The sequence below is a fragment of the Lepidochelys kempii genome, chromosome 1 (genome assembly GCF_965140265.1).
Source record: "Lepidochelys kempii isolate rLepKem1 chromosome 1, rLepKem1.hap2, whole genome shotgun sequence".
Lineage (NCBI taxonomy): Eukaryota > Metazoa > Chordata > Testudines > Cheloniidae > Lepidochelys > Lepidochelys kempii.
In genome coordinates this window covers 11,578,250-11,593,633 of record NC_133256.1, presented here as the reverse complement: position 1 = coordinate 11,593,633, position 15,384 = coordinate 11,578,250, and the positions used below count along the sequence as shown (strand labels likewise).

General features: G+C 53.2%; 1 protein-coding gene across 1 annotated transcript in view; it reads left to right on the top strand.

The window, feature by feature from the left end:
* Positions 1-15,384, top strand: part of ARHGEF17 (Rho guanine nucleotide exchange factor 17) — a 238,479-nt gene that overhangs the window by 169,511 nt on the left and 53,584 nt on the right. The window contains exons 3-5 of the mRNA XM_073329132.1: positions 695-877; positions 13,577-13,693; positions 14,868-14,960. Coding sequence (XP_073185233.1) covers positions 695-877; positions 13,577-13,693; positions 14,868-14,960 — 393 coding nt within the window. The remainder of the gene's footprint in view (positions 1-694; positions 878-13,576; positions 13,694-14,867; positions 14,961-15,384) is intronic.

Sequence of the window (15,384 nt, the reverse complement as noted above, 5' to 3'; positions counted from 1 at the left end):
CTCGGCCTCTCAGCACTCTTGAGAGGTGCTGAGGATGGACCCAGCCACTCGGGGTGGGAGAGGAGAGAGGTGGAGCAGGAGTGGTGGGCTATACCGCAAGAGCATTTCATTTGTTACACACAGTTGACTTGTTTCATTAGCATCCCTTGGACTGTGAGTGACTATGAAGCCCATAAACTCTGAGCACATTTCCTTTGTACTTTTTCTCTGTGGCTAGTTTACATGGAGTCTCTTGTCAGCAAGCACCATCACTGGGTTGTGTTGGAAATTCTGGCTAGGTTACAGCCGTGGAATGGCGAGGGGAGATTTTTACGGGAATGTGGCTCTCACTAGATAGATTAAACTTGTAAATGGCTGGGGTTGCAAACCAGCTGAGACACACCGCTGTTAAAAACCACCTTATAACCTTTCCGGTAAGGATCGCAGAATACTCTGCACAGATGAGTAATTATTAGCCCATTTACAGGTGGGAAACTGAGGCACGGGTGCTTGCCTTTGCTATGACTCACCCTTGGGGAGCAGGAATGGGTTTTAATTACAGTGGGGCAGTGATTTTTTTAATCTACACTAGTTTGATGAACCCCACAGAGTCGCTTGAGGAGCACAGATGCCCTTAGACTTCATCCTGTCCGTGGCTCCACCGATAGGGTGTTTTGATATTTTTATTATTATTATTTATTATTTATTTTGGTAGGGTTACATGAAGCCCTTGAAGCAGCCAGAAAACTCGATCCTCTGCGACCCGTCCTTGGTGGACGAGATATTTGACCAGATCCCCGAGTTGCTGGAGCACCACGAGCAATTCCTGGAGCAGGTCCACAACTGTGTGCAGAACTGGCATGAGAAGCAGAAAGTGGGCGATGTCCTGGTACAATCTGTAAGTACAGCAAACCTCCCCACACATTTACCCTACGTTACGGCACCTGGAGCCCTTGCTGGGCAAGGTTCACATTGATTTCAGCAGAAGGATGGGGACCTGTGTGGCCAGGACAAGAATCCATATTAACTTGTCCAGCTTAACTTTAATCCACAGGACACAAGGAAGGTCAGTCCTGTGCCAGATATGGAAGTGAGTCATTATTTGATGATCTGGGCATGGGTAACATAAACGAACCAGAGTGCCTATAAATGGATGGTACCATGGAGCAGTTAAGCTCTTAAAGAGAGCAGGAAGCCCAGACAAGAGTGCCAAGTACAGATTGCGCTGCTCTTGCTCATGCTTTTGAGCTGTCTCTGTCCGGATTTCAGACCTGCTTGGCTGGGTAAATGCTCCCCATCATGAGTAACAGTTGCACAATCTGGCACCTCTTTAGAAATGACCTTAGGAGGCTGAAACTTTGCATTCTCTTTTAATGGGCCAGATCCTGCTAGCCTTCTCTGCCGCGGCTCCGGATTTACGCTGGTGGAACTGAGATCAGGATCTGGCCCGGTGACTCCAGATCAAGATGGCTCCGTTCCCCAGGCCAAAAACCAAAAATGGTTTTTCTGAGCCCTACCAGCTCCACCTTAGATGTGAAAAATCCAGCCAGGCTGCCTCTGATCTCACCCACTGGAATGAAGAGCCCCCATCAGAAGTTATCTGATAGTGGGGTTGGCGAGGTGCTAGGCAGAACAGAATCCAGTTTGTCTTGGCCACAAGCAGACAGGTCTCAAGGACACACACCCCGCATTCTCCCGAGAGCAGGTCCAATGAGTTCGAAGGTGCCTTTTCTAGAAAGTCTTGCTCCTTCTTCTTCTCTAACCTCCGAAAAGGACATGTGGCAGGGGAAGTTAGAGCCCCCAGTTCTAATCCCAGCTCTGCCACTGACTAGCCATTTGGTCCAGAGAAAGACACTTACCTTTCTGGTGTCTGTTTTCTCCTCTATAAGCTGGGGAGGATAACACCCACCTCTCAGAGGGTAGTCAGGCTTACTTAGTTTTTGTGATGTGCTTTCTGCAGTCCCCAGAAATGCCAAGCCTCCTCAGAAATAAAAGGGACAGCATCTGAGATCACGGATGCAATGCGCACAAGGTTTGGTGGTTTCTCCAGGAGAGTCCTCAGAGCCCCAGATGTCCCAGTTTTATAGGGACAGTCCCAATCTTTGAGGCTTTGTCTTACATAGGTGCCTATTAACCCCCCATCCCCATTTCCACCCCCGTCCCAATTTTTCACACTTGCTGTCTGGTCACCCTAATCTACACTTGCATTGCGTGGCAAAACTTCCCCACCAGAGCTAACCCAAACAAACGCCTGCGGGGGAGGAAACCGTGCAAGCCCTTGTGTAGACAGGACTCCTGCTACTGCTAGCACCGGTTGCGCCGCATTGGGGTCATCAGCAGTGGGACAGTCTTTGCCAATGAACTCTAGTCCAGGCAGGCCTGAGTTACTCCCCCAGCCTCCTGGTGGTAGACTCCCTGCTGACAGAAGTCTGCCTTCACAGCTGAGCAGTGGGATATGTACTTCAGGGACGTAAACAGCTGCAGACATAAAGAAGCCGGGGGGGGAAGCAATCAAATAAATTTGAGAACCACTGCTCTGGAGTCCCAACAGTGGTCACCCTGCAGGGCTTGCTACAGATCAGCAGGAGGCGCCCTACCACAGGGCTTCCATGACTTCTAGAGTTCTGTGGCCTGTGTTATGCCGGAGGTCAGACCAAAAGATTGCAGGGTTCCCTTCTGGCCTTGGGATCCATGACTCTGTGCCAGCCTGAGGAGGAAAGTACCGAGTCCTGGTCCTGAATCCTGATCTTCCATGCACAGGCTGGTGAGACAGATCATTCCCACAGAAGCCTCTTTGCAAGCAAGGCTGCCTGGCAGCAGAGAAGTGTGCAGGCCACAAGGGGCTTATTGCCAATCATGGTGCCATCTGGGTAGACTGGGCACTAGTGCCTCACCCCAAAGATAGTGCTGCTGGAGAGGCGGCGCGGCCTCCCATAAAGATTCAGCAGTGAGACCCTGCTGGCACGCCCCCTGTGAGTGGGTGGCCTGTCTGGCTAGACTGCAAGCTCTTTGGGGCAGGGTCTGTCTCTCTTCTCATTGTGTGGATGTACAGCTCCTAACACAGTGGGGCCCTGATCTCCACGGAGGCCCTCTCAGCGCTGCTGCAGTACAGATAACAAATACCGGTAATCCGGAGAGCCTTAAGACTGGAAGGGAGAACGCAAAACCTACGTCACCAGAGAATTACCCTTGTTTCGGGAAGGGATGCTGTGAACCGAGCAGCTCTGACTGGTCTGCTGGGGCGCTGTCCTTCCAAAGGGAGCCCACCACGGAGCAAGGACAAGGCGGCAGGCTGGCCAAGGGCACGGGGGAGGTCTCTGTACAGTCAGCCACTCTCCTGGCATGGGGTTGCTTACAGCCCCGTGCCATCCCGATCATTTCCAAGTCAGCCTCTTCACGCAGCATTCCCTTCCCACTGGCCCCACGGCTGGTGCACAGGGGCCTGTGCAGCCCCTGTCTGAGTCCCACAGCAGCTGCCTCTCTGATAAATGAGCATGGGCGAGCAGACACTAACGATTCAGTCAAGCTGGGTATAATGCACACTCTGTCCCTGGCAATTCAAATGGAAACCGGATGGATGCTGGCATTCTAGCCTCTCACCTAATGAACTGCACAGTGCTCGTGGGGCTTTCACAGAGCTCTGCTGTTTAGCTGGAGATGATGGTGGAGGATTGTGCAGCACGGGACTGGGAAGACACCACTCATTAATAAAGGAGAACGAGACAAGTTCAAGGCAGAGCAAGCTGGCTCAGCTGGGGCCCTGACAGCAGTGTCACCTCAGTAATAAACACGGCCCGGATGACGGATGCCTTGATTAGTGTGATGCTGAGGGGCACAGGTGGTGCAGTGGCTGGCGAGATTGCCTGTGGCTCTCCAGAAGAAGAACGCCGATGGCGACCATCACAGGAAGGTTTGGGCTATTAATTTTTTTACCATCTCTTCCCAGCACATGACTAGTCGCTGCAGTGAACGTAGCACAGTTGAGGTGGGAAGTCCAGGGTGACCTTCACTACTTCTAATTCTGCCCTGCGAGTAGTGGTGCTGGGCAGACGTTCCGAATTGGGTGAATTATGTGTCAGTGGGTGTTTGGTGGGGGTCTGATTTTGCTTGTGTTTGTGTGGCGGGAGAGGTGTGTTTTGGTGTAGCTGTGTGTTCAAGAGCAGTGCTGTGTGTGTTGAGAGCATTTGGCATGCACATGGTTGTGCTTATGCGAAGATGTGAACGAGCTGGAGTGTGGTGTGCGTCTTTTACACAAGTGTGGAGCCTTGTCTTTGCTAGTATTTATATCTCCATAGTGCCTACGAGCTCTAAGGAAGGATCAGGCCCCACTTGTGCTAGGTGCTGTTCAAACAGTGGAATGAAGAAGACATCAGACAGGACACAACAGGTGGATGAACCAGACAAGTGGGAGTGGGGAGTCGGAGAGTTTATAAAATGTATAGAGTTTAGCCTAAGAGCAGGAGGCTCAGTTCACCACAGGGCCGGACAGCAGTGACTTGGAGGCATCACAGTGTTAGCATTGCAGACATGCTAAGCAGCAAGTGGGTGTGCGCATTCACATGTGGGTTGGAAAATGTCCCAGACACACCTGAGGCAGGGCATGCATTGGAGTGGGTTCGCCTTAATTTTACAGGAAATAAATTGATACTTGAGTCAGTATGGCCACCTGGGCATTAAAGTCCATAACATAACACGATTGTCCTTAGCTGAGCCAACCGAAATAGTCTCACTGAGGCCCCCAGCCAGGCCAGGCTTCTTAGGTTAAGACAAGAAGAGCCTCTCTCTCCCATCACAGCCTCACCCAGAACTGGCCTTTGGGAGTAGTAGCCAGCCTTTTTTATGTGACGCGCTGAGCCCTGATTGGCCTCTGCCTGCTCCCGGCTTTTCTAGCTGCTGGAGGACCAAGACTCGCTGGTTCCGCCAGCTGATCCTGGGAGGCCTCTCTAGGCAACCCATGGAGGTCCAAATGCATTGGTCTTCTCTTGCAAAAGGACAGTGCGCCAAGGCAACAAAGCCTAAAATGGGGGCACCCTGTCACAGAGGGGCCTCAGGCATTGAGGCAACTTGGTCCTTCCTGTTCTCTGCCTGTGGCACACAATACTTCAGTCTCCTGAGGGCTGTAATACTTTGGTCTAATTTGCTCGCGGGGCTTGGCGTGTGTCTGTGGGGTGGTGTTTAGTGGCCTGTGATAGGAGATCAGACAGATGATCTGATGGTCCCTTCTGACCTGAAACTCTGTGGTTGCTTATGTGAATGAGGCTGTGTTCCTAGGTACATATCGGGGTTTGGTGGCTTTAATCTGCAACCTCAGCTGGTGTCAACCGGCGTAATGCCATTGACAGTCAGCAGAGCGTTCCCGCTTCACTCCAGCTGAGATTCTGCCCTGGGGTGTGTGTAGTGTGGGCATTTTGGAGGTGCGTGTGTGTGGGCACTGGGGTGCCGAATGCCTGCATCCCATGGTTGTTGGGATTAATTAGTTGGTGTTTGTACCGCACTTTAAAGCGCTAAGGACTCTTTTGGGGGTTGTGATTTTGAAAGGGGATTTGTCTTTTAAATACATATTTTAATGCTGATGTCAAGCAAGGTCTTTCATCTTTAATAACCAGCCCCTTCAGCATATTGATTACTTCCTAACCCGGGAAAAGTGAGAGGCTGCTCAGAAAGCAAAGGCCAGCAGCTGTAGAAACATAGTTCCTTGCCCTGGTGCCCTTGTCACTAGGGCATTGACTGTGCCATGTGCCTTGTCTCTATTTTGAAGGATTCTCGGTTCCTGTTCTTTCATTTTGGACAAGCTAAAACCAACAGCAGATATGGATCTATTGCCTTGGAGCGGTCTGGCTGCTGCTCAGTGCCCAGCCTCAGGCAGGAACGTTACGAAGTCCCCAAAACTGCTTTCGAGCAGGCGTTGGAGAAGGCATCAAGGAGGCATCCGCAGTGCCTGAATGGGTGATCATCACATCACTAAAAAGCAAGTGAAGATACCGCATGGATTTATGGCTCATCCCCTTCACGATCTCAGCGACTGCATGAATCACAGTGATGGTGGTGTGCAATCTGTCAGGCTGAAGTATCATGGGGAGGGGGCTGATGAGCTGATCTATGGGTTAGAGGGAGCTCAGGGCATGAGGCAGCTGCCAGTGTGTGTACGCACTGTGTGCCTCCCCTCCCCCCGGGTCACAGTCCACACACGGCTTTGGTTTCTCTTGCCGTCCTTCCTGCGCTAAGCAGGCCCTGTTCAAGTGCTAGGGTGGGGAACCTTTAAGTGGAAAAACAAGAGCCACAGAATGTTAGTAGTAAACCAGCGTCCAGGGAGTTGTGTTCCTGGACGAGCTGGGCTGCTTTTTCCACCACCTTGCACCCTGTACTGCCACTTACATCTGTGAAGAATGGGTGCAAAACACTATATGGCCTGTTCCTCAGCCAGTGTCCCTTGGTGCAGCTGAACTGAAGCCGGTGGCACTGGCTCGACTTCCAGCTGAAGATTTGACCCATAACCGGATCATTGAATTGAAGCCAGTGGAGCTGGGTTGAGGTTCTGGGCCCGTCATTGTGATCTGGTAGTGTTCTATACTCACTCTGATCAGGTGTGACTGATGACCCAGGGGACAAAGCGGGGGCTGGTATTTGGAATAAGACCTAGAACCCCAGCTCCTGACCCTTTGTGGGGATAGTCAACCTGGTGTCCTGGCCAAGATCCAGCTTTTGCAGAAGACGTTCTCTGAATGCCCCCTGCAGCTGAAGTGAAGAAGCAAAGTGCTGGGGGGGTGCGTTTGGATTAAGGGAGCTGTATAAAGGCTCTTGCTCCAAGCCCTGCCTTGAGGGAGCGATGCCAGTGCTGGGGAGGAGTGGTAATGGGATGGCACACATGAGCAAGCCTGGCCTAGTGCTCCATCCCAAACCCAATCCCTTTTTCAGCCCTCTCCTTGATTTTGGCAGGAGCAGGGCCATGCCATAGCCAGGAGCCAATTGAGCCTGTGGCCGCTGTGGGCTGTTTGAAGCCACGCTGCTTGGGCCGGCTGGAAACCACACAGTGCTCAGGGTTGCCTCGCTTGGGCTAACACTAGACTTCGGAACATCTCCCGGCCGCCTGCTCTGATGCTGTTTAAAATCAAGCTGCAGCTGAGCCAGGGAGGAGAGAACCACTGCACAGCTGCTTGCCAGGTGGCAGCTCTTGCTCTGGGGAGGGGGCCAGGCCGGCTGCGCATCAGGTGTTCCCACTCGGCTGTAGTACTCCGGAGCCCGAGATCTGTGTGTCCGTAATTTACTGGAGCTACTACAGCCATATTTCATGTTATGAGAGTGCAGGGCCATTGCCCAGGGTGAACAGGTACAGAGGCAAAGAGCTGGGGTTTAAAGGCCCATGATTCCTGGTGGGGTTCGACCCCCAATCTTGTCGTGGGCGCTAGGACAGGGGCGAGGGTGTCCCCACTCCGGGGTGCTCTCTCCGCACTGGATGTTTCCCTTACCCACTGATCATTGCATATAGTTCAAAGCAAATACAATTTATAAAACAACAACCGATTTTAAAAAATGGGAAAGGTGATCACCCCGCTCGGGGGCACGGGGACATCACAACCAGCGTCTCTGTGAGGGCGGTTCACAGTCTGCTCCTCACACGGCCCAGCCTCCTGCCCAAGCCCTGGCTGTGCTGCAGGGATGCCGTGGGTCGGACACTTGCTCTGGTGGTGGCCACGCGCCCTCAGGCCCTGGGTGGCAGGGCCCTTCTTCCCAGCGTCGCCCCCGTCCCGTCGGGGTAACGATCCCCCTCCGAGTCCAGCCTGCCAGACCGCTTGGCTGGGGGCGTCTCCCTGCGCTGGGCCCGCTGCCCCGGGTCCCCACATCGTGTTCCCCAACTGCTCACGACCCCCGGCTCCGGACTGCCCCAGCCCCAGCTCCACTCTGCCTCAGCACGGCTGCTGCTCCTCTGGCCCTCGGGCTCTGGCTGCTGCTCTCTCCTTAGCTCTGCCCCGCTCCGCCCCGGAGGCTCCAGCTCACACAGAGGTCGGGACCCCGTGCTCTTGTCTCCCTCATTGGCCTGTCTGCCCTGTCAATCAGGCTGACCTGCTGCATTGGCCTCTCCCCATTGGCCCTGGGGACTATCGATTTCTCATCAGCCCTTCCCCTTTCGTTTAGTACTGGGAGCTAGCCAACCAAAAAACCCCACTAAGTTTCAGTCAGGGGCCAACAGTCCTCCCTTTGCTAAAATTACACCACAGCCAGAATGTTCACGCCAGCACATCCAGGTCCCATACCAACAATATTCACCAGCATCGTGTTACATAAAAACGATTAACAATTAACAAAAGAACACTGAACATATTTAACGTTCCATGTCCACTTCTTTATATGATACATGCTAACGTTCATTAAAACACTAAACAGGACCAATAACATAAGCATCTCTACGTCTAACAGGCAGTACACCCTTACTAGACCTCTGGGACCTTCTTAAGACTGCTGGTTCATTACCCATATTTTCTATTCCCCTGCCCCGGGTAACACTGGGTCAGTTTGAGGGATCTGGCCATTCCCCCACTTTATTCCCCTCAGTATTCGGTTTGTGGGACTAGAACTATCCCCCCGCATTGGTTTCAGTCTCCTCAGGGCGTGCTGATCTATGCCTGCTATGGTACCTGATCAGACTAAGAGTGCAATGTTTTAGCTGGTCCCTACATACCACTCTGTTCAGGCCAGATAGTGTAAACTGGCAGCTTGGGATTGTTGTGAGCGACTACAATGTGGGGATTCGATTCCTACTTGTTCTGTATTTTATAGCACCCCCTGTGTCTATGGTTATGAACTAGTACACGGTCACCAGGCCTGATGAGAGCCCCACTGGACTTGCAATCAAAAGTCCTTTTCCTACGTTGGGCTGTGTCTTTAGTTGTATTGAGAACAACTTCACAGGCTGTCTTCAGCCTGTCATGGTGACCTCTTACCCGCTCATCAAAATTGGTCACCTCATCCTCCTCAGGGCCCTTTCTGTCCAGAATGTCTAATGGCAACCTGGGATCTCTCCCGAACATGAGATAAAAGGAGCGTAACCCGTCAGTGAATGGGCATGGCTGTTATATGCCAACACCAGCACAAGGAGATGTTCCAACCAGGCTCGCTTTGTTTCAGGCAGGAGCATTCTTAGCATGTTGTGAATTGTCCGGTTAAACCTCTCACACTGAGCGTTTCCTTGCAGGTGACAGGGTGTTGTTAGGCTTTCGGCTATGCCGTACAGTTTGCACAATTCAGATATCACTTCTGACTCAAAATTCCTCCCCTGATCTGAGTGTAACCTTGCCGGACAACCATAGTACACGAACCAGTGTTTTATGAGGACTTTGGCCATTGTTCGCACTGTCTGGTTTCTAATTGGAACAGCGACAGTGAATTGGGTAGACATGCCCATGAGAATCAGTATGTTCTCATACCCCTCTGAAGATCTCTCTAGCCATGTGTAGTCCATCGCTAGGATCTTCATTGGAGCAGTCATGTTAGTACACATCAAAGGGGCTCGGGTGGGTGGAAATACATCCTTGGCTAGGGCATACCGTTTGCACTGACAGATCTACGATTGCATGTCGCTACCCGTCCTGGGCCTCGTAACCTCAAGAGTGCTCCTGTCTCCAGAATGCCCCCCGTGATCATGCCTGGCTTCATAGACTTCCCAGTGTAGCAACACAGGCACCACTAACTGCCACATATCTTTGGCATTTCTGGGATGGGATGTTACCCAGAACAGTGCTCCGCAGTGTAATCGCAGTCATTCTCACCGTCTCGACAGCTTCTTAGACTGGGGGTATCTGGCCCCAAAAGTCCAGCCTGGCCTCGTTCAGCTCATGCCTGACGCTAAGACAGGTCTGACGTCACCGTCTTGTTGCAGAATTGGAATCTCCTCCCCTGCTCTGCCCTTTTACCAGGTTTCGTACGGCATCCTTTACCGTCACTTCGTCCTTGGGCTTCGGATTCTCTAGCCACAAACAGGTCTGCACAATGTCTGCAGGAGTGACCAGGAAGTTTTTTCCCAGATCTTCGCCCTCTTCTGATTCCTCCTCTAGAGGCAATATAGACAGAGTGTCTACACTGATGTTCTGCCTTCCAGGTTTATACTGGCCTTTTCAATCTAGGAGACAAAGACACAATCCATTGGCTGGCCTTTGAAGCTAGCCAAATTCAGACTGGAAATCAGAAGCTAATTTTGAACACTGAGGGTAATTAACTCCTGGTACAATTTACCAATGGTCGTGGTGGCTTCTCCATCACTAGAAATCTTCAAATCAAAAAGTTGGATGTTTCTTAAAATGTATGTTCTGGTTCAGCTACCAGTATTGGACGTGACGCACAAATCAGTTCAGGGAAATTCTGTGGCCTGTATTATGCAGGAGCTCAGATTAGATGTTCGAGTGGTACCTTCTGACCTTAATATCTCTGACTCACATCCTCTACTGTATCGTAATGAAGCATGTGGTGGGGAACTGAGCGGTGGGTGGGATTTGCTCCTCAGTTCTAGAGGATCAAACAGTCGGGGTTTGATCCAGAACCCTGCATCAGGAGTGCTGGGCCTGTGGGATGGCTGCTTTCCCATCCCCTGTGGAGGAGCCAGCAGCTTCTTGAAAGTGGGGGGGCTGGAAAACCTCCGAACTCTGAAGCTGTATCCCAATTCTACCCTGTGCCATCCTGCCCCCACTCTGCCACTGCACCCCAATCTAATGCTGTGCCATCCTCCACCTCAGCTATGTCAATACACCCCAATCCTACCCCGTGCCATCCTGCCCCCAACTCTGCTGCTGCACCCCAATCCTGACCTGTGCCATCCTGCCCCCAACTCTGCCGCTGCCCCACAACCCTGACCTGTGCCATCCTGCCCCCAATTCTGCTGCTGCCCCCTAACCCTGACCTGTGCCATCCTGCCCCCAATTCTGCTGCTGCACCCCAACCCTGACCTGTGCCATCCTGCTCCCAACTCTGCTGCTGCCCCCCAGCCCTGACCTGTGCCATCCTGCCCCCCAATTCTGCTGCTGCCCCCAACCCTGACCTGTGCCATCCTGCCCCTAACTCTGCCGCTGCCCCCAACCCTGACCTGTGCCATCCTGCCCCCCAATTCTACTGCTGCCCCCCAACCCTCACCTGTGCCATCCTGCCCCCAACTCTGCCGCTGCCCCCCAACCCTCACCTGTGCCATCCTGCCCCCCAATTCTGCTGCTGCCCCCTAACCCTGACCTGTGCCATCCTGCCCCCCAATTCTACTGCTGCACCCCAACCCTGACCTGTGCCATCCTGCCCCCAACTCTGCCACTGCATCCCAATCGAACCCAGTGCCATCCCGCACCCCAGCTATGTCAGTGCACCCCAATCCTGCCCTGTGCCATCTTGCACCCCCCAGCTCTGCCAATGCACCTCAATCTTGACATGCAACCTGCTGTTCTGTCTAGTTATGGCCCCGTCACTGCAATATCTGAGTCCATCTTCCCGTCCTCAATCCTGTCCCACAGGGCCCTGTGCTAATCCAGTTCTACACAGCTCTGGCAATGTGCCCCTCTAGCATCACTGCTGAGTACCAGCCGCTGTCGCTCGCGGGTCGGCAGCAGCGTCTTGACGCTCAGTGTTCGTCTGATCCATATAGAATTATCTGACATTCATCACTGTATCCCAGGGGAAAGGAGACTGTTATTGGACGATACACCTCTAGTCATCCATTGTTCCTGCTGAAGGGTCAGGGTAAAGAAGGGGGCGGGAAAAGCCCTAGAGATGACGCTGTCCGATCCACTGCATTGTGTTCCTTCTGTGGGTCTCAGCAGTTGGTCCTAAGTGACTCACCCAAGTCACAAAGGAGGCTGGTGGCCGAGCCAGAAATAGGAGCCAGGTCTTCTGAGTCCAATTCCTCCACCGTAACCAAGAGACCCTCCTTCCTGGAGATGGCTAGATACCCAATCCAGGCTTTTGGGCCAGAAACCCTGTCTTCCCAAATGCTTCCAATAGCCCTTCAGCAGCCTTTCCTGATGGACCAGGTGCTGCAGTCCCAATATTATTATTAATTATCTATATTATCACAGTGCCTACCAGCCCCACTCACAGACCAGGACCCCATTGTGCCAGGTGCTGTACAAACACAGAACTTTTAAAGCACAGCTGATTCTGTGATTACACATGCCAGCTTGGGCAATAGAAGCAATGAGGTTTTGAAAGACAAAGAGATGCCAGGTTGGAAACAGCTGACAATTGGATGGCACAGGGTTTGCTCACGCACGCGTGCGCGTGTGTGTGAGAGAGAGAGATTGACAATGTTATTAATTATCCGCCTGGCAAACACAGCAACAGTCTAACAAAGTGTACATTGAGTCAGCCAACAAGTAGGATTGGGTTAGGAAGAGGGGTGCCAGAACAGGGGTTCAGGGGGCTATGGCCCCACCACTTTTTACCAGCCGTAAGGGTGAGCGATGTGGGGAGAGGGGAGCAAGTTGGTGGGTGGTGTCTTGGGAGGGAAGAGGCGGGGTGGGAGCAGGGCCTGGGGGGAAGAGGCGGGGTGGGGGTGGAGCCTGGGGGGAAGAGGCGGGGTGGGGCCTCGGGGGAAGAGATGGCGTGGGGGGGGCAGAGCCACATTTCGGGCACTGGTGGCCCCCCCACTTTTAAGGAGCTTCCGTCGCCCCTGGTTAGGAATTGATTCATCCATTCTTCCAAGCAGTCTTGAAACTCACATTCATGCTTCATGGCAGGCAAGCCCCAGCGAATGCAGCAGGAAGCTCCTAGGTCAAGAAGGAGAGAGCTGGAGTTTAGATGAGGTGATCAGCCCATCTCACAGACTGCCCAGATTTCATCCATAATGTGCTTTCTAGAGACACATGTGCCCACGCGCACACACACACGTTATTGTTGAGGAAGGCCATCTCCCCTGTCCTCTTAGAAAACGAACCGGGTCTCCAGAGGACATGCTCTAGCCCAGGGGCTCTCAACCTTGTTCTTTTTGAGGCCCCCTGAAAATGCTATAAAAACTCCCCGGCCCACCTGGGCCACAACAACTGGTTTTCTGCACATAGAAGCAAGGGCCAGCGTTAAGGGGTAGCAAGCAGGGCAGTTGCCTGGGGCCCCATGCCACAGGGGCCCCTGCGAAGCTAAGTGGTTCAGGCTTTGGCTTCGGCCCCATGTGGTGGGGCTTTCTGCCCTGGGCCGCAGCGAGTCTAACGCTGGCCCTGCTTGGAGGACCCCCTGAAACCTGCTTGTGGGCCCCCCCAGGGGACCCCGGACTCCTGGTTGAGAACCACTGCTCTAGCTCAGCCCCGGCAGAAACTCCCCCAGTTCACAGCTGCCGTGAATACTTGGCTTTACTAATGTTAAGCTTTACGTTCTTATTGTCTGGAGCACAAAAGCAGACTCTGATGAGAAGGTCACCAGATGAATGGGAAACCTGGGTGAAGCAGGGAGCAGTCGGCCCTACACAGAGTCAAAGGTGGGGACTCAGCTTCTCCAGCCCTTTCCAGACCCTCCTCCCAACCCCAGGGTTGCTCGTGTGGTTTTGTTCCCTGGTTTTCTCTGTATGACGTGCTCACAGAAAGCCTCCCTCTCATCCTGGAAGACCCCCATCATTGGTCTCTCTGTTTTGCTCCCCCAGTTTTCCAAGGACATCCTGGTGAGCATTTATTCCGCATACATCGATAACTTCCTCAACGCCAAGGATGCCGTGAGAGTAGCCAAGGAAGCCAGGCCGGCCTTTATGAAATTCCTGGAGGTAGGTTGCCATCCCGGCAGGGGCAGCTGAGCAGCTGATTTGGTTCTGCAGCTCAGTTGGTACAGTTAACGCATGTCCAGAGATGAGCGGCCAGACTCATCCCTCCATTGACCGGGGCTCAAGGGGCATCGTGCTGGAGCACTCTGGTAGGGGCGAGGGGCGTGGGAAAGAAAATGTTGGAGGGAACAAATTTGAATTTATCTGGCCAATATTTTTCCATGTTCCTGATTCTTTTATTGCAGATATTTGGGCCAGCTCCTCCGCTAGTGTGAATCGGTGTCACTCCACATCATCAGCTGATGTGAATCAGTGTCACTCCATTGACTTTATTGGCGCTGCACCCTTTTACACCAGCTGAGCATCTTGCCTCTTGTGTCTGAATAAGAACTTTCTTCCTTCCCGTCCAGCTTCTCCTGCTCCAACACCCCAGTCCCAGGCACTAGTCTGACACCATGGGAGTGACCAGGCTCATTCTCACTGAGATCCCCATAGGAGCCAGATTATGCCCTTGCTGTTCTCTGCAGACAGGGCCTGTGGACATGTAGCAGATCAACTCTGAGGCATTATGTCTCTGTTGGCCAGGCTCAGGGACGCTATCAGGCTCGGAGTGGGGCAGAGGGGCTGGCCACGCCCCCAAGCCATTTAGCCACGCCTCCTTGGTTCAGTCTTCAGTGGTGGAGACGAGGATGAGTTTCTAGCCTGGGGATTCCCAAGGTACTGGATCTCGATGCTGTCTCTGCAGTCTCCACCTAGCTGTGGTTTTGTGCATGGTCTGGGACTGATTGTAGCATGTCCTGAGGCTCAGACCGTAGGAACAGGATCAGATCTGAGGTCCATCCAGTCCAGTGACAGTGGCCAGAATCAGATGCTCAGGGGAAAGCACAAGACCCCTGCAGTGGGGAGATGTGGGGTAACCTGCCCGCCGCGTTAGCTCTCATCCTGGTCTCTACTAGCTCCAGAATGGTGAAGCCCTGAAGGATGAGGTTTAATATCCCTTCCAAAACTGTTGCTGCTGGTGATGATAACGCTGGATACTCTTGATGGCTGTGTGAATGCCCTACTGAATCTCGCTATGTTCTCAGCCGTGACCCGTGCGGTGTTCAGTCCCCGTGAGCCGTTAGTCCCATTTCTGACGAGATCCCCCTCTCCCACTCCCTTCCCCACTGTTCTGCAGCAAAGCATGCGGGAGAACAAAGAGAAGCAAGCGCTGTCGGACCTGATGATCAAGCCTGTGCAGAGGATCCCGCGCTACGAGCTGCTTGTCAAGGTGAGGCGGGGCAGGGCGGGGCCAGCGCGCCGCAATGGTGCAGCCACATTTCCAGAGCAGCACGGCAGCCTGCTGGGGCTGTCCCCACTGGCCTGCAGGCTCCGAGAGGAATGCCGTGAAGCCATCTGTGGGGCAATGCAGATAGGCTGGGCAGTTGGGAAGAGGTGTAAGTTGGATGCGGTGAGGTCGGTCACCCGGTGAACTCCGGAGGAGCTGATGGAATTCCTGTCTGTAGAGTTGGTCACATTCACCTTGGACAGAGTCCCCAGGGACACGCCGAAGGGAGCGATCCTGCATTAGTGGGGGATGGGATGGGTGATCATAAGAACGGCCAGACTGGGTCAGACCAAAGGTCCATCTAGCCCAGTATCCTGTCTTCCGACAGTGGCCAATGCCAGGTGCCCCAGAGGGAATGAACAGAACA